General features: G+C 44.2%; 1 protein-coding gene across 4 annotated transcripts in view; it reads left to right on the top strand.

Annotated features, from left to right (window-relative positions):
• Positions 1-21,233, top strand: part of sema6a (sema domain, transmembrane domain (TM), and cytoplasmic domain, (semaphorin) 6A) — a 116,550-nt gene extending 95,317 nt beyond the window's left edge. Inside the window, exons 16-20 of one of the 4 annotated variants that reach the window (XM_037098326.1) lie at positions 206-264; positions 1,194-1,214; positions 4,774-4,953; positions 12,724-12,756; positions 16,834-21,233. In XM_037098326.1, the coding sequence (XP_036954221.1) occupies positions 206-264; positions 1,194-1,214; positions 4,774-4,953; positions 12,724-12,756; positions 16,834-17,993 (1,453 nt within the window). In that variant the 3' untranslated portion in view covers positions 17,994-21,233. The remainder of the gene's footprint in view (positions 1-205; positions 265-1,193; positions 1,215-4,773; positions 4,954-12,723; positions 12,757-16,833) is intronic. The other 3 variants (XM_037098327.1, XM_037098329.1, XM_037098330.1) reach the window with 3 other exon arrangements.
• Positions 21,234-23,868: the final 2,635 nt, after the last annotated feature.

Below are 23,868 nucleotides of genomic sequence, written 5' to 3'. Positions count from 1 at the left end.
TCCGGGGCACCTGCTAGGTGTTCTTTGATTTTGTTCCAGTATCGGGCTCTCTGCAGCCTACACTGTGTGCGAGCATAGGGTTTGCTGTGTTTGGGGGTGCTTTTGTAGTAGCTTCCCTTTAGCCTTGTTGCTCTGGTAGGCGTGGCGAGCCTGCATGGCCTGGCCTGTTTTCCTCTGCTGACCATGATGTCTCTGTTCCCCGCAGATCGGCCTTTGAGCAGGACGTGGAGCATGGTAACACAGATGGCCTGGGAGACTGCCAAAGTAAGCAGGCCCTCTTCACTCTTATCTTTCCTCCTCTATTCTATACCTCCCCCACCAACACCACCGCCGCCGCCGCCACCACCACCACAATTCCTCTCTTCTCAGTTAACTCAGTCTCCCTCTTCTCTCGGCCCTCCGCTTCCTTCTTCGCTGCTGTCACCTTTTTCTCCCCCGTCTGTTCCGCCCTCAAAATCCTCTCTTTCAGCCTCTTCCATCCATCTGTCCCTATCGGCTCTCATCCTCTTCTGTCCTCCCCCCGCTGTTTCCCTGGTCCCCCCGGTCAATAGAGTGTTGTGTCCACTTGGGCAAAAGACTGGGCTCCTTCTTGCAAATGTCCACGTAAACACAACACAAATATTCAGCGACGCACAGGGAAAAAAAAGATTTTGCTTGCGAGCAGTCACAGGGCTCATTTAGAAACACTAGAACAAGACAGGCCTCTCAACCCAGTCGGCTTCAGACGCCTTGAACGACATCTTTCACGCCACAGCACAGAGAGGGGCTAATGTGGAGCTTGTATATTTGATCTCTCCATGCCAGTAATAACTGTTTGGAGTCATCAAATGTGATCCTCTGTTGATGTTTTACTGAGCTGCTGGCTTTGCATGAGAAGCTTCAAAACAATTTGGCATCATATCACTCAAAGTGTTAAGTCCACTGCATCTCAGTTTCAACTAGTTACTCAAACACTGTATACTTTTGCCTTCAATTTCATCAGTATGTTTAGTCAAGGGAAGCCATAGCGTTGAGCCTTCATTAGCCGTAGAGGCCATTGATCACCTCTGATTAAAAGTTCTGAGAATATCGAGCAGCCCGTCGATTCCGAATTACTTTAAAAGTCACGGCCTTTGATCGTGTTAAAGCATGAGCCCATCTTTACGGCAAGCAGTAACATGTCTCCCCTCGTCTCTCTTCTCTTCTTCTTGCAGACACCTTTGTGGCGCTGAACGGTAAGTATCCTGCATATACTGTAGAGGCAATCAAATAAAAAGACAGGAGCTGCATTTCATCTCCCCTGACTTTAACTCCAGCCACACCTCTTCGTCTATTCAATCAATCATCCCCTCTCAAGGAAATGAAAACTCCTCCCACATGAGTAAAGACGGGTTATTAATGACTCAGGGTTTTAACTGAATTCATTTCATCCCTTCTTCTTTTTCTTTTTTTCTTCTTTTTTTTGATAGACAATCCTTCCAGTTACGAAGGTAATGAAACGTTACAGCACGGTCGGTCAATTTCACCCCTCGTAGTGTTCCCCCTCCCCCCCTCGTGCAGCCCCCTTTTGGAGTTTAGAACAGAGGACGTAGAATTAGAAAATCAGAAAATGTAGAGGTCTGTGATGCTGATTCTGATTCCCTCCCTCCTTGTCACCCCGTCCTCTGTATCCCCTCCGCACAATGTCATCGATTAGCCATGACCTTTTGCTCCGCTAATTGGATGGATCTGCTTGTTGGTGGTTTAGAGCCTTGATGGTGAAGAAATGCCTCAGCGTGCACATTAAACAGGACACGTGTTGACAGAAGGAGAAGGGACGGAGAGAGATTATAATGGTTTAGAGTAAGGAATGATCAGATATGTCTCCGCCAGCTGCCGCCACGAGCGCACACGCTCCAAAAGAAGGCTAATGTAAACATGCACAGAAGAAGGCGTGCGCTCGTTCTCGGAGCTGCAAACATTCTCCTAATCACGCGGCATTAAAACCACCATCACACTCCACTGCCGGCTGATAACATTTTCATCGATCAAGTCTCTTTAAGGAATGATAAACAGACGTGATTAGCCCGCAGCAAAGTCACTCTCATCCTCCACCTATGCTCACATCTACCTTATTTTTTATCTAATCTGAGGGCGCATTTAGTTTGCTTTTCAGTGGATCTCTTTTTCTCTCTCTCTCACACACACACACACCCATACCTCGCAGCTGCCAGATCAAAACAGTCAGATCCATACAGAATGACAAGAATAGATATTTTGAAGTCCTTCCAGAAAGCCCATCCCTCCCTCTCTCTTTTCCCTCACCCCTGTGGCTGTACCCCCACTGTGATTCTCCCTCCCTTTTGGACATCCAGGGTCAGGAAAAAAAAAAAAAAAAAGCATCTGTGTTCGGTGTGCGCCCCTATAGTGCTGAATACGCTCCCACAGGCTCGGCTGTGTCTCCGCGCGCACACACACACACACACACACAAACACAAACAACACCCAGTTAACAACCGCCCCCCCCAACAAAGTCTCAGCCGGTGCCCCACCGTCTATCTGTCAGTGGTTGATATGGATTTGAAGATAAATAAATGCCCCCTCTCCATTCTCTTCTCCTCTACTCCAGACTAGACATCCTTGCCTAGCTTTTAATCTGTAGAAAGAGAGGGATGTGCATCCGTCGGCAGTTTAGGGCTTTTTCAAACGCCCCCCCACCCCTCCGCCCCTCGATCCGCGGAGGAGCTCTGAGGCTCCGAGCGCTCTCTCTCTATGTGTGTCATCTGCCTGAATTGCACTTCCCCTGGCGGTGGGGGAATGAATTATAAAATAGGCCTGTCACACTAATCTCTCAGCCTTGGGCCAATAGTTAAATAAATCATTTTAATGATTGCCACGCCACACGGAGGAGGAGGAGGAGGAGGACGAGAACGAGGCGGAGGCTATGGGTTGTGTTGTGTGCGGGTGTCTGTTGTGCCTATAGTCTACCAGCAGCATCAACGTTAGTCCCCCGGAATGCCCCCCGCACCCCCCACCCCCCATCTTCAAACATAAGCATAAACACATATTGAAGAGGCAGTCACACAGCTGCAAATACACACACACACACACACACACACACACTGCTCTCACCTCCTCTGCAGAGAGAGCGTGTCAAAATGAGAACCGGGGGGGGGTTGAGCTCCACAGAGGCTTGATAAAAGTGTTGTCACTCTTCATCGCGGGTGGATTTTAATTTTTTTTCTTTCTACTTAAATACGTTATGTTAAATACAATATACAGCTCGTGCAAAATTGTGTAGGGAGGCTTAAGTGTTAGCACGTGGGATGGTAATGTGATTAACATGGTTCAAAAATAAACAGTTCGACAAAGCGTATGCACAAGTGGCGCCCGTGAAAGAAAATGAGAAAAACTGAGAGAGGCGGATGCTGTTTGAGAGACGCGCAGTGATGGACAGAGATCTATCATCCACAGACGAAGGAGTACTTTGTCTCTTTTGTCACGTCAACGACGGAGAGACACTCAGTGTGTGCTATTCTCGCTACAGTCTCATGAATATTTTTTTACTTTCCGGCTGTGTTATGATTGTTGGCCAATAGTTCATTTCGCCATGAAGGAATTTAATCACAGGGAGGAGTAAGATCAGAGAAAATTCATTAACGCTTAATGACGTATTTCTGATGATTGATCGGACTCACGTTGCTGAGGGCCTTGCTAAATAAAGATTACCGCCGGCGTAGATATGAAACATTTGTGCGATCTTTGGTTCAAAATTAAGAAAGGAGGGGAAAAATGGGAAGAAATGGGAAGAAGAGGAGAAGACAGGAGTTGAGAGGGAGGAAGGAAAAGAGGAGGGGTTGTAGGGAAATGAGGGAATTAGCCAACAAAGCGGAGGACAGGAGATACAGACATTTATTAGACCCATTTTTTTTTTAAATATTCAGTTGAAGTCACACTATGAAGAAGAAAGATATTCAGCTATTGATTTTTTATTCCTAAACAAACTAAATAAATAAACTATCTGTTTTAATGATGGATGAACTGAATAAACACACTGATCTTAAAGGACAACACAACTTCATACTGTTCCACTTTAAAAAATGGCTGAAATGATCAAAATATCAAAACAGTTGCCGATTTAAAACCAAGTCCATGAGTCAAAGTGAAAGAAGTTAATGTGCACATCAAAATGAATTGTACTCTGCTTGAAAAGTTGGATTTCAAGTAATGGGGAGCTTGAGAAAAGGTAGCGGGGAAGCACGTTAGCAGAGTTAAAAGCGCCGTGGAGTTGAAGAAAAAGTTGCAGGCAGACTTCTCGACGGGAACGATGGAAGGAAAGTTTGTCTCTTGTCCTTCATATCAAAGGTAGGCACCCTATGGTGAGTGTGGAGGAATACGATTGTGCTCTGCTCCGCGCTGACAGGCCCGACGGAGCTTTGACATGTCAGTCAGAACAGGAAGGGAGGGAGTGAGAAAAAGACAGAGAGAGGCTGAGAGTGACGGAAAAAAAAGAAAGGACATGTCGATCCTGAGAAACACACACACACACCCACATACACACACACACACGCATTTGCTAATGAGTTGCCCCTAGTCACGAGGGAGGAACACTTTGTTGCCTCACACAGCCCAGCAGCTGTCCTTGTGTATGAGAATATCTGTGTCTGTGTGTATCCCTCAAAGAAGAAATGGATGTCTATGTGTGTGCGCGCGTGTGTGTGTGTGTGCGCACCCCTGCTGGCCCGTGCTCACATGCACTGCAGCCTGTCTCCCTGTCTGCCCCGAGCCACAGTTAACCTGTGTTGTGTCCGGCAGGCCACCATCACCGCCACCATCACCACACCCTCTCACTCCCCACCTCGGCCCTACCCGAGGCCGCCGAGGGCCCCCTGGGGCGGGGCCGCATGGTGGAGCGGAAGGACCCCCCCATGAGCTCAGACAAAGGGGAGGACCCCTACGTAGCCGTGCCCTCTCAGACTCAGCCCGAAGCCAATGGTAAGCCTTGGAACACAAGAGTGAGCAGACAAACTGGTCCATTGTCACCTGTGGCAAGGGAGGGGAGAGGGGGAGGGGAGGGAGGACAGGGGGAGGGGAGGGGTTTGTGTAATTGAGATTTACGGCTGCCTTGCTGCTTCCAGCTGAACGAGGTGTGGAGATAGTGGATCACTTTCTCTCTAGGGGACAAATTGCCTCAAACTGTGCGCGTAAACCCCCCGCTGTAGCAAACACACCTACGAGCCACATACATATGCAGACGCATCCACACCCTGTGCTCATTGAGACACACGTACGCACACACAGACACTCGTGCGCGCACTCCGTACGATGGATTTATTATCCATGGACCGTAATGTCCCACAGGAGATGTAATATCCAGACCATTACACTCTGAAAAGGAAGATGGCGATGTATTTATTTCCTGGAGAAGATGGCCCGGTCCCCGGTTCTGTCATGCTTTGCGACACAGTGACATGACATTGAACGCCCTTTTCTCCTGTGTTAACAACCTGCCTAATGCTGTACCGCCTCAAGGACGGCTCGCTGGATAAATGAGATGGTGAGAAAAAGGAGAGAAGGGAAGGAGACGAGGGGGACGACGCACACATCGGAGGGGGTGGGAAGATAAAAAAAAAGAAAAAAGGTCACTGCGGTGCTGCTGAGCTACGTTGTGTCCCTTAATAAAACAGATCAGCCTATTATATGTTCTCATAAAAACAACATGCAACATGTCCCTGCTGTATGGCCTTGAGGACATATTGATTATTAATAATGGTAAGACATCATGAGTGCCAACATAGGAGGGACTTTCTATAGACACATTGTATATAAAGAAAGAGACATATAAACAGAGCAGCAAAAAAAAAGAGATGCTATAGAAAGTGAATATGCCGCAGCTCATAAAGTAGCCTTGTTGATGCCTCTTATTTATTAACACTACATTTGAATTACTGTGTCAGCCTTCATTTTTCTGAAAAGGTCATTTTACTCTGAAGTTCTGAATACATTTCCAGAATTCACTTCTGATTAATAAGGTATTCTGTCTGTTGCAGCAAAGAAAGATTGAAGTTGTGTCGATTATATCACATCTTGTGATTCAAAACCTTGACATCACCCGTTGGCTTGTCTGCTACATTTTTGAAGCTGTCTGTTTGGCACTGAATCGCCGTTTTGAATTTCCAGAGCCAGAATTGACCAGTTTTGGACAGGAGGGTTAAGATGGCACGCATTAAAACACTTCCTTTTTTATCATCTATTTTAGTGTAAATGGGACCATTATTTATATGCTTAACATCATGCTGTATTAAAGAAGATTTGAAACAAAAAATTGAGACCATGAAATCAGATGGAAACTGTTTACAAGGGTAATAAATCAAGCGAGATGCATTGTTATTTTCTCATAAGCTTACATACAGTTTGGCTTGTTTTTGAAACCAGCGTAGTCGCACCCAGACTACACGTTTTAGGCACTTCTGCATCAGCCTCACTTTTTTGAGCCAAAAGAAACAGGTTGGAAATCTTTTTTACACTGCAACAGATGTGATATTTTCTGATCCAGATTGTTTGAGGAGCCTTTGGAAGGTGAGATCGACGGTTATATAATGTTTGTAGCACCAGATATGAAGTGATTTCACTCAACCGTAATGTTAATACACAAGAGGCACAAACTGGGGGTTAGTTATAAACCGACCGTCTCCCATGATTACAAACACTGAAATGAAGTCGTCCTGTGTTATCGCGACACGTCCTCCAGCAGCTCCTGTCGGTGGAAATAAACAGAGGCAGTGACTGCAGCGTGTCAGCTGGAAGCAGAAAGGCACCGGTAGATAGATCCAAGCACAATGGTGGCAGAGACTTCAGACAGCATGCCTACAGCCAGCGTCACAACATGCTGTCGCTCCCCTTGTTGCCTTTACCTGAGCAGGAGTGATATTACACGGGGCCTCACAAGGGATGCTGTACTTTGAGAATCACACAGAACAAAAAGCCAAAAAAAAAAAAAAAGCTGATGTGCATTCATAAAACTTTCAGGAAATCTTATTTCTCAGTTTTGGGTTTTTTTTGGGGGGGGGGGGGGGGGATACACCACACACAGGTAATGGCAACAGGGCTTCACATTTCCAAACAATGCTTCCTGCTGTTTTTTCTGTATGATTATTGTTATTATAATTTCTATAAGACACCTTTGCAGCTTGTTTCAGTATTTATCAGTTCTATTTTCAATTTCAGCTCAACAGTCTTTTCTTTTTGTTTTTTCCTTTCCTATACAATCTGATGAGATTTGTTTGATTTTCCTGTGTTGGTTTTCTTGTGAACGGTTCTTGATATTTTGCATGGCTTGGTCTGTTTTCTTTGCTATTTATACATTTGCCTTTTTTCCTGCCTTGATTGCTTTGATGGTATTAGGCACAGTTTTGCCTCCATGCAGCTTAACGCTTTTTCAGCATGGCAAATCGAGCACCACAGTCAACAGCGCTCATTTCCCGCTCCACCCATCCTGCCTCCTCTTCCTTCCTGTCGCCCCTCAGTGTTACTGGCTTCAGGTGTCAACTGTACTGTGAAAACTTAGCCAAAGTGCGTGTGAGAAAGTCAAAATGGAATCGATATATGAGAAGCGATTACGGAGTCAAAACTAAGTAAATGAGTCATTTTATCTCCATTTTAATGCTTCAGAGATAAATCCATGTGGCCCCATTTTACAGAAGAGCTGAGGGATAACCATTTTAACCACACCATCAATCTCTCAAATTAAGTTAAAAAAAAAAAAAAAAGAAAGTTTCTGCTTGAGTGAAAAATGCATTAGCTCGTATCCAAAGTCGTTTGCAAGCTTGTTTGTGATTTAAAAAGAAAATTACAATTACTCTCCAACTTTTCTTCATTTGCAGAGGAGACATGGTGGAATCTTATCTGCTAATGAATATTACAGTGCCGCCAATATGTATTAGCCCGACACCACCAGAGTAATTAGAAATGCTTGCAAAGTGATGAGCATTCACACGCTGATGATATTTAGCACCCAACAGCATCATTATCTGACATTCCAGCGAGGCCGTCGCCGTCACCAGGTGGCCGCCCCGCGTTTCACAGTACACTTGCACACCGTGTTTGTTCTCGTCTGTCTCTGTTATGTTTTTCCCTCCCCTCCATACACCTCTCCCGTTCACCTCCCATCGCTCGCCCTGCCTCCCCCCGCCCCGAACACCACCAGCCCTGCCACTCTCCACCATCTGCTGCCATTGTGATCAGTCTCCCTTCCACAGGACCTCTCATCTGACTGGGATGGCATGTTCCAAGGCTATACCTTACCTAGTGCAAATGAATTCCTGAAACCAATTTATGGAGCCTCCTACCCCCCAATGCCCCTTCCCCCCTGCCTCTCTCTGTCTCTCCTCCATCTCTGCACCTCCTCCTCCTCCTCCTCCTCCTCCTCCTTGGTCTCCCCCCTTGTAGTCTGTCTCTTCTCCAACTGGAGTCATATCTCTTCCCCTGTCTGCAGGAATGATTCCATGCCCTGCTCCCCCCTCCCCTCCACCCCTGCTCTCTCTCCTCCCTCTACCTTTCTCTGTCAGGCTCAACCCCCCCCCCCCCTTACATCCACCCTCCCCCAACGCGACCTGTAGCCACCGCTGTGTTGCTCCAATTTATGGGTTCATTACAGCAGCTATCCACGGTAGAAGGAGATGGGGGAGAGGTGGAAAGGAGAGAGGGATGGAGAGAGACAACAGGGGAAGAGACATGAGGAAATGAGGGAGGTGGAGAGAAGAGGAACACGCATGATAAAGATTTATTAAACAGAGCAGGACTATAATGCAGCAGTGAAGGTTATAAAAAGAGAGAGTCAGGAGATTGAAGGTAGATTGAACAAACAATTGGATAAAATGGGGGGAAAGAAGAGGATATACGCTGTAGTGAGAGATGGCAGCCTACACAGGGTGAACAACAGTGTTTCTCTCTATCCCTCTCCGGTCATTTGTTTTCATACTGGGCCACAATTTCAACCCCCGAGCAGTCTACACTCTGTATTTTTTTAAAGTCTAACCAGCTAAACCCAACTAATCTTGGCTGAATCAGTGTGGGGCTGAATATAAAACATCTACAAGAGTGTCTGGTGGAATCTTGTCTTCTTAAAATTTCATAGGGAAAAAGTTCACTGGATGAAATTCTGCTTCAAGAATAATGATGAATGCAAGGTATTTGTTGCCTGTAATAAGAAGAAAATAATAACCTGCCAGTGGTGCAAGAGAAAATTGTCTGTCTCTGTTACTCTATTTGTTTCCCTAGGATATCTGCTCACAGCATCAAACACATACTTGAAGTTCTTTAAAGGTCGTATACAAGCTCACCCCAAAATGAAACTTCCGTCACTATCTACTTGCCCTCATACTGATGAAAACATGTAACGTTTCAATGCTCACAAAACATTTCTGGTGCTTCATAACGAAACAGCATCTCGGCATTCTCCTGGACAACTGAGGCAGATGGGGACTTGTTTTGACCTTTCATTTTTGGGTGAAGTTAGCCGTTAAGATGGTTAAAACATTGGGCCCACGTCAGGAAATGAAAGCAGTTTTCGTTAAAGATTGAAAAAGTCAGTGGTGAATCCCTAGACAGGAAGTGTTTACTTTAACCTGAACCCAAAGATATTTCTCTGACTGCACCAATCAAAACAGAATTAATACATTGAACCGCGTGTTCATTATTTAGCTTGTAGTTTGCAGCAGTGTTGAACTGAATTGCAATGAATAGTAATGAGATGTGATTTGAATATTTCGTGCAAGCTGGTTCAACACATCCACCCACTGCGACCTTAAAAACTGAGAGATGAGTTTTCCTTAAAAAAAAAAAAAAAAAAAAAAAAAAACAGAATTCATGGTGGAGCTGTTGTGCTGGATTGCATTACGGTGTGTACCTGATGAACTGGCTGCTGAGTGTATATGTAACATCGCCTACACTAGAAAGAATGAATGTAATCCAGGTTGCAATTACTCTTCTAAACAGAATGTAATTGGGAGAGCAAATTAGGTATTACATAAACGTCTGGTGTCTGGTTAGATGTGTTTTTTTTGTTTTGTTTTTTTTTCTTCCTCATACTCATTAGGATTCACAGGATGAGTTTCCACAAGTGTCAGCTGAGTGAGAAGAAGATGCAGCGGTTACATCTCGATAAACAGAAACTTGATGATACGTCGTCGCCATTAGACGAGATCCTCTGTAGTTTATTGGGGGATGTGATTTTCCTCCGTTTCAGGATTTCATGCTAATACCAGCTGTCTGACAGCTGCTCTGCAAGGGTTATTTTCAGCTACAGGCAGCTCCCTGTGACACCTGTGTGCCAAGGTGGTGTGATAGAGCGAGAGTATGACCCCCCGCTCTCATAGGAATACTTTTTCTGTCATGGCGAGAAGTCACTTTTCTGGAAGGAACATTTCACCATTGTTATGTGGGATGCAATGTCAATTATGACTTTTACCCGTAAAGTCCGACAGCAGCAGAGAAAATATAAATATAAAACGTGTTTACAGTCAAATTCTGGTGTCAAACTATTCTAACAATGCACAACATCGCCTCCGCCCCGTCCAGCCACACGCCTCTACAAGAGCAGAACTCTGGCTTTTGATTTCTGGCAAATTTTGCGAACACAGTAATGCTTGTACAGTTAAAAGAAGAAAAACACAAAAATCCAACTTGTGTAGTTTGGAAGGGTCTATTTAACCACTAATTCATCCCAGTATTAGCTCTGCAAGCTAACCCAAAACAAACAACCAGTGCCAACTGGAACAAGAGAGCATTTAGCGGTGATTTCTCTTAAATGTGTCCAGAGTAAAACTATCACACATTACCTTCCAGCTGTATTGCTTCTGCCACTAATGAGAAAAAAGAGGGATTTCTTGCTTGTCTGATAATGGAGACATCTCTCCTTTCAAATTACCCTCCCCTGGAGGTGAGCCGACAAGATGTAAGGTAATAGACGCTTTAGTTCGACGTGAACTCTGCTCAGTGTCAGATGATGCATTTGGCTGCTGAAGTTTTCCGGGAGCCTGCAAGGGAAATTTAATGCTGGTAGTTTCGTACTGCATGTCCTTGCAGGAGAATGATAGGATTTAGGTTAATCCTGTAAAAAAAGGATGATAGGATTTAGGCTAAAAAGTTGGTGAAGTGGTCCTTTAAGGCTGCACTGTGGCAAAGAGGAAGAAAACAGCAGAGTCATTTTTTGATCGGCTAATCCTCTAACTCGTATTCCTGTCATTATAACACCTTTGATATTGTACTAACAGCAGGGTTCTGGTTTAGTGTTTTTAAATGGCCAAAGATTGTGATAGGCCTCTGTGAGGCTGATAAATTATTCGCAGCTCATTGTGAATCATAATAGAAACAGTGGACTGGATGTTTTCCCGGCATTACGCACTTCCCGCACTGACGTCAAGCCATAAGCCATAATTTCCTTCACTGATTAGCTCATTGTTCTCTCAGACTTCTTTTGTTTTCTACACACATTTGCTGCTTACTTCTCCATTTTCATGTTTTGGCTATGCTTTTCAACAAGGACCTCTTGCCATTGCTGGTTCTTACAAAAAGCTTTGCCTTTGTCTTTTTGGCCATGAGAGACTGAATCTCATATCGCAGCAGCTCATCCTTTTGTGCTTTTGAAGCTTGTCTAACCCACATTCAGCTGTCATTACTGGGCTTTGAACTGATTTTTAAATGGCCACGTTCACGATGTCCGTGAGTGAGCCGCTCATCGAGGAGATACAAGCTGGGCTTTTGTTCTCCGGTGGCACTACGCAGGGCCTTTTGTGTACTAAAACATTTTGGACTCATCATCCATGCCTGCATTTAAAACTGGATGAATTTCAACACATATCACACCACACTTAGCACTTCAGTCATCCATACAAATCACAGGCCTGTCACACATTTTCGGTAGCTAGAGCATATTAAATGCACCCGAATGGGTCACCCTTTATATAACAGTGACTCATCGGGATTGATTAGTAATTAACAGGAGTTAGCGTTAAAGAAAAAAAAGAGTTCAAATTGCAGTTTTTCCGCTATAGAAAAGTAGTTTGCAGCCGACCTGTGCCGTCAGTGACATTCAGAAATAATTGGATTAATTGTTTGCGCTGTGTTATTCATGGTGGGCAGTGCTTTTTTAACAAGTCAGTCACTCATGAACACAAACAGTTTTGGCGTCAATTTAAGGCATCAAACACCTGGTGGTAAATGTTCCCAGGGATGTGTAATTTAGCTTGATTTCCTGCGAGTATTAAAATAGTACAGTTTGTATGCGGGGAGGTGGATAGGTTAGTACATCAGAGTTAATACCTGAGGTGCAGAACGATATAATTAAAGGTTTAATTATATCTTAACTGGCTCATCAGTATGCCGCACGCCGATTCGTGATTGTCTGATGAATGCTTTAATATTGAATAACACCATTAATGCGAGTGCCTCTCGAATATAAACATACACAAGACTTAATGGGATTATACCCGAACAGGAGATTAAATAGAATTTAATGAATTGCTGTCATCATCTAAACAGCAATGTCCTTTTAAAGAGGCGACAACAAGCGAGTCCCTGAAAGCAAATAAGAAGTTTTTCTACTGCTCTCGTGACGGCGGAGGCGCCCCGAACGTCTCCCGCTCCTCTCCCCTTCATCTCTTTCTTCCTCCCCATTAGCCGACAAGGTCCTCTGTTCTGACTTTCAACAAGTGACACGTTCAGGGAGTGCAGTTGAGTCTGATTAAGATTTTTATCATTTCGCAGACGGCGTCTTTGTGCGGCGGCCTGGAGTCAGAGGTGAGAGCCCTCTCCGTAACCTCTCTGTGATGTTTAACCACCTTTGAAGTTTCCCCAACACCAACACAAAGAGCAGCTCTGTGGGCTTAAGTCAGTTGGTGCTTCTGAAGAGATTAAAAAAGCGAGTATGTGTGTCAGACAGACAGAAAGAGAGCATTCACAAGTTCCAGTCACAGCAGATTACAATGTTTCTGATTTACAAGTCAGTGTTGCCGACCCAGGCTGTTTTGACAGCGAGCAATATCTGAGTATCTGAGATATGTGTTTAATATCTGAATGTTGAGGCCCGAGGCGGTGTGAAATTCAAATCAATTCAGCCGCCGAGAGAAGTGTCGAAACTGCAGGAAGCCGTGTGAGGCATTCCGGGGGCACGGCAAGAGTCGAAACCAGAAAGATTACAAGTCGCTGTATAGTCGGAGCCCGAACAAGATGAGACTAAAGTAGAAAATCTGCGGGTTTTAGCAACACTTTGATACTTTTTTCAAGGTCGCGTCGGGAAAGTTTTTGAAAAGTTTTTGCCGAGATCGCAAAGAAGCCTTGGAAAAAAAAAAAAAGGGCTGCGAAGCCACCTTGATTCAAAAACCCCGAAAGTCCTGTGATCCGACGGAGACACCTCCTGTGTCCTCTGTGGCTACTTTCATTCTCTTTGATGTCAGGATGAGAAACAATTCCTCACACGAAAGATGAAAAAAAAAAAAGTCTTCAAAGTTTCCTCTCTTTCTCTTTCCCTCCGTGTTTCACCCGAGGCCTTGGGCTAAGTACACACACCGAACCGGGGAGGAGCGTGCGAGTGAAAAGAGACGTTAGTGATGGATGGAGGGAGGGAGAAAAAACCTGAGAAGAAGAATGAAAAGAGCTGCACGGGAAGAACCTGCGGTGTGGGTCAAACGGGGCTCTAACCTCGACTCCCCGCACCAGAAATAGAAGCTCTGGCTGCGCAGTTCAACCAGAATGGACGCTCGCTTGGCTCCGCTTCACTCCCGCTTTGTTATTCATGTGAAATCCAAATCCCTGGCTGGAGAAAGTTAACCTTTAGCAGCAATAAATTCACTGTCATGAAAATTCATCACAGTTTTGACTGGCTCTTTCAGCATGTAAGCAACCGCGGACAGAGACAGATGAACGCATTTACATTTTAACAAAGATCATGGAGGAAAAACGAGATTCGCCAGGGTGTGTGTTTATTGTCGTACTTGAATTCTCTTAGATAAGTGGTTTTAGGAGCTTTTCAGGTCTCCTCTCCTCTCTGAAGCGATGTTCCTCTTCCTTTTTTTCCCCTCTTTGTTCGCAGAAACCCTTAACCCAGCAGCTCTCACCTGTCACCATTGTCACTCCTGCCAAAGGGTGATAACTCACGACGGCCGCGAGGTTATAATTACAGCCTTTTCCCAGTTTCCGCTGAATAGGACACTTACCACATGGCAGCTGAAAAGTGTGAAAGAAAACACCGCGAGACAAGAAGAAAGTCAGAGAAGTGATTCATTGTTTCTGCGAGTGAAGGAGAGAAGTAACAGAAAAGATCTAAGCGAGGGCAGAAGACAGCCAACAAAGTGAAAGATAGCGGCGAAGGAGAAGCGTCTCTCTTGTTTGCAGATGTTACACTTGCGAGATGGGAAGCAGATGTTTCGTCAGGCGGGCGGGCCATTTGGTCACACGAGTCCACAGCATAACACATGTCAGACGCTAATGCTTCGCCGCAGATAACACTCATCACTTCTGCCGCTATCTACACGGCAGGGGCACGTCCTCGATAAGAAAACCAGTAAAAAGACGCTTTTAACCTTTTGTTTGATGCTAAATGAGGCACGGCTGAGCTGCATCTTGTCGGCACCCTATTAAGGAGAGAAGTGAAGTCTGTTTTAACAATGAATGAGGGATGATCTGAGCAAAAGTAACTGCTTTTTTTTCCTTCCTTATCCAGGTTGAGCTTTAAACTCAGCGCAGAGACTCGCTTTATTTCACCCGAGACGACAGATTCTAAGTCATGTTTTTGGACTAATGCAGTACGACTGCAGCGAGCGAGAATTATGGATGTTAGTTTAAGAGTGTCTGGATTACTTTTCCACGAGAACAGATTACCGTGTTGTTTCTGTGTCTGCGTTATGTCTCTCGCCGAGGAGACACAGAGGGAAGATATTCTCGGAGTACGTCCTAGGTGAGAGGAGCAGAGAAGCCTTAAATGTGATTACCAGGCCCCTTCAGGATTTTACAGAATTACTGCAAAGGTATGCTTCAGTTTGAGGCGTCATATTTGGGAAAAAATACAGAGCAAATTGAAACACGGCTATGATGATGTGCGAGAGATGAGAAGTTAATTGCGGGATGAGACCAAATTGCAACAGTATGCTTGTTTTGATCGCCCTGTGCCGTTGAATTTTGATGTCTGCGGCTCATACTTACATATTTTTAGTCCCGTTCCCAACTGCTAATGTGCAGTAGCTGTTGTGTTTAAACATTTTTAATCTTCTTTAGGTATTTGTTTATACAGTAGCTTTAGTCTCTTTTCAGAATATATTTAGCTTTTATCGGGAAGAGATGAGACAAACCAGGCAAACTAAAGCACAAAATTCTAAAAATGCAAATCTTTAACAAGTGAAGCAAAAAGAGAGACAGTCAGCCATTTTCGGCAATTCTTTCCACTCTTATGTAAATTCCTCGAGAATGAGACTGTCTGCAATTTCTAAAAGCTGTTATACAAACCGAATCACCCACACAGTGCTCGTTTTAGCGCGTATATTCACTGTAAACACACAGGGGGCACAGGCATGGTCGATTACGTGAGTTGGATTCCATTCATACAGGTTCATACATACATACACAGAGTGACTGAGAGCTTCCATCTTCTTTGAACATCCTCCAGGTTTTTATGACCTCCTCGGGAAACAAACAGCGTGCACACTGAACCTTTGAGGATCTTCCACCTGTACGTGCTGTACAGTGAATAATACATACCACCACGGTGTGACACAATGAGCGCAGTGCACACGTGTAACTGAGTCACGTTATCAAGACCAGCGGTGCTCTGTGGGAGCTTTTTTACGTGATAGAGCACACCTGCCTAATCCTCCGTCAGTGGGAACTGATCTGTGTTGGCCGCAGGTCATGTGAGAACACATTATAAATCTCTCTGCTGTGGACTGGTGTGTTTAACCCAAGGAGCAGAGTGCTGCATTAGATGTCTACATTCATCAACAGGCTGAAGGTTATCATCCATATGTATGTGTGCATGTGTGTGTGTGTGTGTGTGTGTGTGTGTGTGTTTGGGGTGGGGTGTCCATACTTGTGTGTACGTGTGTGCGGTTTATTGCTGACCCCATTTTATTACCCACAACCTGCTGCTCCCACTCTCCCGCCGCCAGAATCCTCCATAGCTGCCTTTTATTGAATTATCTTTTATTTGGCCGTATCGCGGTGCGTCTTTGCCAGTCTTTGAAAGTGCCGCTTTCATAAGACATCGATGACACAGCTCATTGGATTTAGCGCCTAATCAGAGGCTTTTTAATGTATTCTCTGTGATTCATGAGATTGGATCCATTTATGAAGATTTATGAAAAGTCTCCCATTTGCATCCATGTGAAGAATGGGTTCGGATATTTCAGGCTCCTTTATCTGCGCTCATATCTTTTTTTCATTTCAGCGGAGGGGTTTATCTGGGATTTAAAATGTGAATCATAATCACCCCTCCAAAACACATTCTCAGTATAAGATTGGATTTTCTGGAAATGTTGAATGTTGCTACTTCAAGCAACCATTTGTGCCTGTGTTGAATAGGTGTTCCCTATGATGGGATAAACACTGGCTTCATTTGCATGTTTTTCGTGAAATGAATTAAATGACTAATCTTTTTACCACGAAAATATATTTCAATTATTTCAAATTCTATATCCTTTTTCATGTTTTTTTTTGGTTAGTCTTATAATAAGCATCTTTCCCTACAGCTCTGTTTTTCTTAGAAATAAAGAAACAACTTCCCAGCAGCAGCAGCAGCTGCAGCTGCAGCAGCAGCAGCAGCAGCAGCAGCAGCAGTGTCATCTCTCCTTTCTTTTGTCTGAATGTCATCTCCACGTCTCTCTGCAGGTGTGATCCGTGAGAGCTACCAGAAGGGTCGTGACCAGCTAGTTCCTGTGACCTTGTTGGCCATCGCTGTCATCCTGGCCTTCGCCATGGGCGCCATCTTCTCTGGCATCATCGTCTACTGCGTCTGTGACCACCGGCGGCGGGACATAGACCTGACAGGCCGCAAGGAAAAGGACAGCCACCACCTCCACTCCCGCCGGGGATCCATGAACAGTGTGACCAAGCTGACGGGCCTGTTTGAGACGCAGGCCAAAGACGGTCGGCCCGAGGCGATCCTCACCCCTTTGATGCACAACGGGAGACTCACACCGAATGGGAAGATGCTGATAAAAGCAGACCAGCATCACCTGGACCTCGCTGCTCTGCCTACGCCTGAATCCACGCCCATGCAGCCACGGCGTAAGCCCAGCCGGGGAAGCAGGGAGTGGGAACGGAACCAGAACCTCATCAACGCCTGCACCAAGGACATGCCACCGATGGGCTCTGCTGTTATCTCAGACCTGCCCCTGAGGGCCTCACCAGGGCACATCCCCAGTGTGGTGGTCCTTCCTCTGCCACAGCATCAGCACCAGCTGCAGCCTCATCTGCAGCAGCATCAGCAGTCCTACCAGCATGAGTACGTGGAGCAGCCCCACCACAGTGACCTCAGCATGGGTCACGGTGTCATGGACGACCAGGGGGCCACTCTGGAGTACAAGACAGTCAAGAGCCCCTGTCACAACCTCAGCATGGGGGATCCAGATGGGGTGCTGCCGCCACGTGTGCCCCAACGAGAGGCCTCTCTCACTATCCCTCCAGCTGTCCCACAGATGGGCAAACGTCTGGAGGTCCACTCGTCAGTCTACGGGCTCCGGAAAGGATCGGCTTCCGGTGCTTGCGGATCCTCCGCCCTAAAGAAGCACAACACCAACTCCTCTAACTCCTCCCATTTGGCGAGACATCACAGCTTCAACCGTGTGGAGACTCCACCCCCTGCACCACAGAGGGTGGACTCAATACAAATGACAGCACAGGGCATATCTCTGTCACGGCAGCCTGGAATGAGCTCCTATGGTTCACTGCCTCGAACGGGCATCAAATATCTCAAGCCTGATGTCCCCCCCAAACCCTCCGTAGTCTCACTCTCGACAAAAGTCAAGTCCAGTGACTCCTGTACATAGTCAGCTCGTTAGCCAGTCAGTCCAATGTGAACGGACAGTAGTGAGAGTTATTTTCTGAAAGCGAAAAAACAGGGAATACTGTACAACTTGCATCTCCTTTTAGTGTTTTTGTTTGTTTTTGGTGTACAGTACAGTGGAAAATGCAACACAGTTTTTTTAAGGAAACACTTTCTTTTTATATAAATATGTAAATATTATACAGATGGTTGTCGTCATTTGTTGCCGTCATCGAGCTCTTGCTCTGGCTGCCTCCCAGGTCCTCTGCAAACACACATGGGAACATGTGCTACTGAAACAGAGGAGGATGATGCTGTCCTGAATATTTCATCTAATGGCGCCCTGTAGCATCCAAGGTGGTGGCTCTTTCGTTTGTGGTGTCTTCGGCCACTGGGACTTGACTTGATACTTTATCATGCTGGTAAAAGCACATAAGAAGACAGCACGGGGGGGTCTGGAGAATAATCGTTGTACAGTACCTTAAGGACTGGGAGAACTGAGCGAGCAAGCAAGCACTCAGAGCGACTGAGCTCGGACTGAAAGGACAGACGGCTGCCTGACTTCTGCGAGAAACTGTGAAAAGCCTCTCAGTGTTACAGCAATCAAGTCCTGCCTGGGTTTGACAGAATGCCTGGGCCAGAGGAATCTTCTACTGTACTGGTGACTGAATAACACATGACTGTTAATACTAATAGCTTGTTGTATTTATTTTTATGAAGTGCTTTTGAAAAAAAAAAAAGACTGACTTTCTAGGCTCAGAGGGAGAGGACAGAGAAGAGACCTTTTAATATTAATTAATCAAGTGTGAGAAAAAAAAAACAAAAACGTATTTAAAGTCATTAAACTGGAGCCCGTAGAACTTTTCTTGATGACTGAAGGTCCACTAGGTCTTACTGTGTGCTCAGTGGGACCAGCAGCTTGAGATATATGTGACCTCTATGAAGAGGAGGAGATATTTATTTAAACTGTGCCAGACAGGGACTTTTAACTTCATGGACCAGAATTTCCATTGTTTTAGACCAATCATAAAGGAAAAAAAAAAAGACTTCCTGAATCTCACCCTTTCACTCCTCCAATGAGCATACCCCCCCTTCCAATCAGCACTGTGGTTTTGTGTGAGTCAGTAACATTTGTCCTGATTGGTTGCTGGCTTACCGGTGCCATCGAAGCTCACTGTTGCATGTTGCAAATATAAGAGAAGCAGCTGCAGCAACAGTATCTGCACACACACACACACACACACACACACACACACACACACACACACACACACACACACACACTTACATACAAAAAGAAGACACTGCAAGCAAAACGGGGCAAATGATGCCTCCATCTTGGGACCGCATCGTCTTTTCTCGACGAGCAGGTGAAAAAGAAAACTATAAAACATCTGTCTTGCCTGCTTCTTTTTCCACATGTAAATTTGTGCCTTACACCCTAAAGTAGTGACAATGTTTTCTTTACTAGCTGTTAACTTTGTCTCCTTGTAGTATTTTTTTATTTTTCTTACATCATGATATTTCCCTGGTTTGATAAAAATGCAATTAAAGAATGTAGGTGTTATTGTTGTAATTCTGGTCCCTAGACATAACACACTTACAGTCCAGAGGAAAGAGAGGAAGAGGAATTTCTTTTTCTTTGTCTCTCTTTCTCACACACAAACACACACACACGCATTAACACGCGCACACACACACGCACACACTCATCTTTGTGGTTCATTTCTGATTGTGCCATTAATGCGCTTAAAGCAACCCTTTATGTTGTGCTGGCAGTGTCGATGAAGACGTTGTGAGTGTTGTTTTGATTTTATATTTTATACAATTTAAACGTCCTGGTATTTGTTTTTACTTTTTTTTTTTTGGCTGTCTGTTGGTTTGGAGTGGTGGTTGATTGACTGATTAACTGAGCAATTAACATTTCTTACTTGAGAAGGCCAATGTAGGTGTATCTCTCTGGTGCACTGCAATAATAAAAAAAAATGCAACGTCAACTCTAGCAAAACATACAGTATGAGATAAACATAAGCACCCAGTGTACCAACACAGTCCTTGTGTGCATCGTAACACTCAGAGTCAGCAGGCAGTTGCTTAAACAGGCTGGTTCCTGTGAAGCTGACATTTTAAAACAACAATATTAAAAAAAATTGTACCTTATTTAACCCCTTTTTGTAAGAAAACACAGTTTTGATGAAGTCTAGAGTTTTTGTTTTGCTTCACTAACTCTCATGATCAAGGCCTTATGAATGGCGGAGAGTTTGACTAATCTGATCTCTTTTATTTTGCTTTTTTACTTAAGGATTTTTATTGATCACCCCTCCCCTCCCCTCCAAACACTTAAATCAGTGGAGCACTCCCTTAGTGTCGTATGTGTAGATAGGTAAAAGTTTTCTTGATATCAAGCAATTTTCTGTTTCTCAATGGAGGAAAGCCAACTATGTCTCAATCCACAGTTAATGTGAGGAGGACGTGTAGGATCTGTGACCTGACTATAACGTGTGTACATAGATACCCGCAGGGTTTGGTTGCAAATGACAAGGTCATGGGCGACCGGTGAGTTCGGGAAGAAGCTGCCACTTCAGATAGAAGATCTGGGGTCGGTTGAGACAGAAAGATATGATCTTCAAAGTGCAAAAGGCCCAAGATTGATCTGAAGGTGTATGTTTACTCCAGACTTTCAGAATACCACTGCTTTGTAGACTAGTTACTGGCCACTACAAGGCCCTGTTTACACCTTGAGGAGCGCATGAACGAGCAACTTTCCCTGATCGACAGCTGGATATTTTTTGTCTGGATATGTTCAGTTGTGCCGACTCCGTGTCCACACCGAATGTGAACAATAAAACACGTCGAGGTCAGAAGGTCGATTTTAGCTGTGGGTGCGTTTAAGATTCTGTAACATCCAGTTCCAAGTGGGGTTCGAACCCTTTCAAGACTGGATTGGGTTTGACTGTGAAGGCTGCTGTGGACAGTGAGGTTCTTTGGTGTGTGCCTTTTTTGTCTCTCACCCTTGTTATAATACACTGCTATTAGATGCAAATCGACTCTCTTCTCAACTTCTCAACCTTTTGAACTTTGTAAGCTTGTAAGATATTGTGACGTCACAAAGTTTTTTGCCCTACTCTCTTCACTTCCTTAACATCTGATTCACAGCTTAATGTATGTTGTAAAGAAAAAAACTCTTTAATTTAATGCAAAATGTAATTAAAAAAAAAAATGAAAATAAAATTCTTGTCATGAAGACTGTGATATGTCCTTGACTTTTTCCACTTATTTCTGTGCCTGAGGTGTTATCGCTGTACTTTAATTGTTGGATTTTGTGCAACACCGTGTGTAGAAAACCAAGCTGAAGTTTTTCACCGCCTCTTTCTGAACGTTCTTTAGAATAAGAGGGAAAAATATTATGCTTGTATAACCCCAAGTACAACCACCGCCAACCCCTTGAGATCTGAGAAACTTTTCTGCAGCATAAGATTCTGATACAAAGCACATCTAAATGGATTAAAGTACTTCAAAGTGAAGTGAAAATGGTTTCTTGAACTTCATATCTAATATGTGAGGGTATCTACGAGGGAAGAGCCCCGCACTCTGTTACACTATCGATCCTCTCGGTTAAATGAAGCAAACAATTTGATGGAGATTGGGGGCAGCTTTGTGTTTGGCGGATTGGTACAGAAGGCACTCTAAATCACCCTTTAAACTGCAATACATAATCGTCCACAGAGGCATTAGGAGTTCATAATTGTAGTGCAGGTTTGGGGTAAACCATTTAATCCCAAATAGGAAATCAATAAACTCAAGTATATTCTGAAGGCACTTGCAAGGAAATGGAGGGATTCCAGAGTGGGGGTGATTCTTTTGTTTGAGTCCAATTTAAAGAAGTTAATGAACAGAAGTTTAAAAAAACAAGCTCACCATATCAACTTTATAAGATTATAACATGTCAGTGAAGTGTTTACACCTTGTTTCTGCTGCCCGCAAGTGGTCAAGAGTATAGTGTAACACAAGCTTTGATGCTTATATTCTTAGCAGTTACAAATTAAACTCAGTCTTGTCCTAATGGAGTTCAGCTCAGGTAAGTTATGACAAAAAATGAGGAATAAACCTAATGGTATGACCACTGACTTCAGGCTTTTCACCCTGGATTCTTTTCCCCATGTTTTTGTGTCTAAGGGACTAAAATTTAGATTTTACCCGATCTTGCTTACTGCAGCCAGCACCTGCAAGACGCCATGTATTCCTGGCCAGCAAGTATCTGACAACATTATGAAAAGAATCTCTGCGGAGATAGACATTTTAGTTAGGCGTCCCGTGTACCGAGGCTTCTTGCAGCAGACCCGGGTTCGACTCCCGGCCCGGGTCCCTTTGCTGCGTGCCACTCCCCCTCTCTCTCGTCCCCTTTCCTGTCACCTCTTGAGCTGACCTATTAAATAAAGCCATAAAAAAGGTCAAAGAAATACTTTAAAAAAAGAAAAAAGAATAAGATACATTTTTTGTTCAACCAGAAACAGTCGCTCTTGCTTTCAACTAGGCAAAATGAAATGGCATTTTATCGGTGTAAAAAACAGAGAAACTCACTTTAAAATTTCTTTGGTTCATCGTCCCAATTGGCCATGTTGGATGGAAAATATTGGGATTGGGAATATTGGTGATTGTTGGATGAACCAAGATGTTGTAAGGAAGTTTTTTCTATTGAGTTTGAATGAAGTGTGCTTTACGATGATAAAAATGACTGTTTCTGCAAATGGAGTCTGGTGGCTTTGGCAAAGTGCTGTTTCTGGTTAAACAAAGTCACAACAAGACAGAAAACATATTAAATAGCATCCAGATTGGAAAAAAAAAGAAATTACCCTTCAACAGAAGGTTTAAGTAGGTGTTAAAAATGGTACATGCACTCTTAGTTCCTTGCAGGAAGTATGAAAAACAAGCAAACAATACTTGTAGGGTTTGGCAGGAGGGGGAAATAAACCACTGAATGCAAAGGAGAAAATTTAAGGAGGAAGGTTAAATATAAGAAAGCGATAATACCAGGTCAAAGCATCTCTTTGTCTGTCTCACATTAGAATTCCTATGCTATTGCTCAAAATCATGTCTGATAATTAACACCGATCTTAAGAGCAAATCTCTTCGCCCACAGAGCATTAGCGCTGACTAACACTGACCAGATAGATGGCTTCTATTTCAAATGAACGTCTCCACTGTCATACGCTAGCACGTCCTTGGTATCACTTTGACAGGAAATGTGGCTTTGGCAGGTAGCTTGACACTCGCGCCTTTGATCCAGAGGTGAGTCATAAGTTACAAGCGTTGGTACAAGTCAGACTGCGCATGGAGATCAGATAACCAGGATGTGGTGCAACTAATGAGGCCTGTCGCTGCCTTCACAATGCTGCATTGTGCCTCCCCATTCAGAGCACCCGTGTGTTGTTGTACTGCTTGGAGATCAAGATTCAGATATTCACCACTGAACTCTTTTCCGACGTGACAAGAGCACAATGATATCTATTGGTGACTAGTGTGAGCTGGAATTAGCACAGAGTTAGTCAGAGTGTTGCAAATGTCGTAATTTAAGGGGTCAGAACAGGTGAACCCTGCCTTTGTTGAGAGATTCAGAGATAAGAGACAACATGTTGCAGTCAGGAGAGACATCTTTCAGACACATACAAGTAGTCCAGTGTATGGAGCTTGTTCTGTGTCGATACTAATGTAATATAAGCCATAATCCTAATGTAATTGAGTGGTAACAATATAATATCATAGCGTTAGTGTGTAGAGCCTTTAATATATTTATAAGTTCTCTTAATGTTATTGATTTCAGCTCAGCAAATTTGCAGTTATCTTGATTTTAAATGCATATACAGAAGTGAAGTGTGCTT

This window comes from Acanthopagrus latus, chromosome 5 (genome assembly GCF_904848185.1).
Source record: "Acanthopagrus latus isolate v.2019 chromosome 5, fAcaLat1.1, whole genome shotgun sequence".
Lineage (NCBI taxonomy): Eukaryota > Metazoa > Chordata > Actinopteri > Spariformes > Sparidae > Acanthopagrus > Acanthopagrus latus.
This window is presented reverse-complemented; position numbering and strand designations above follow the sequence as displayed.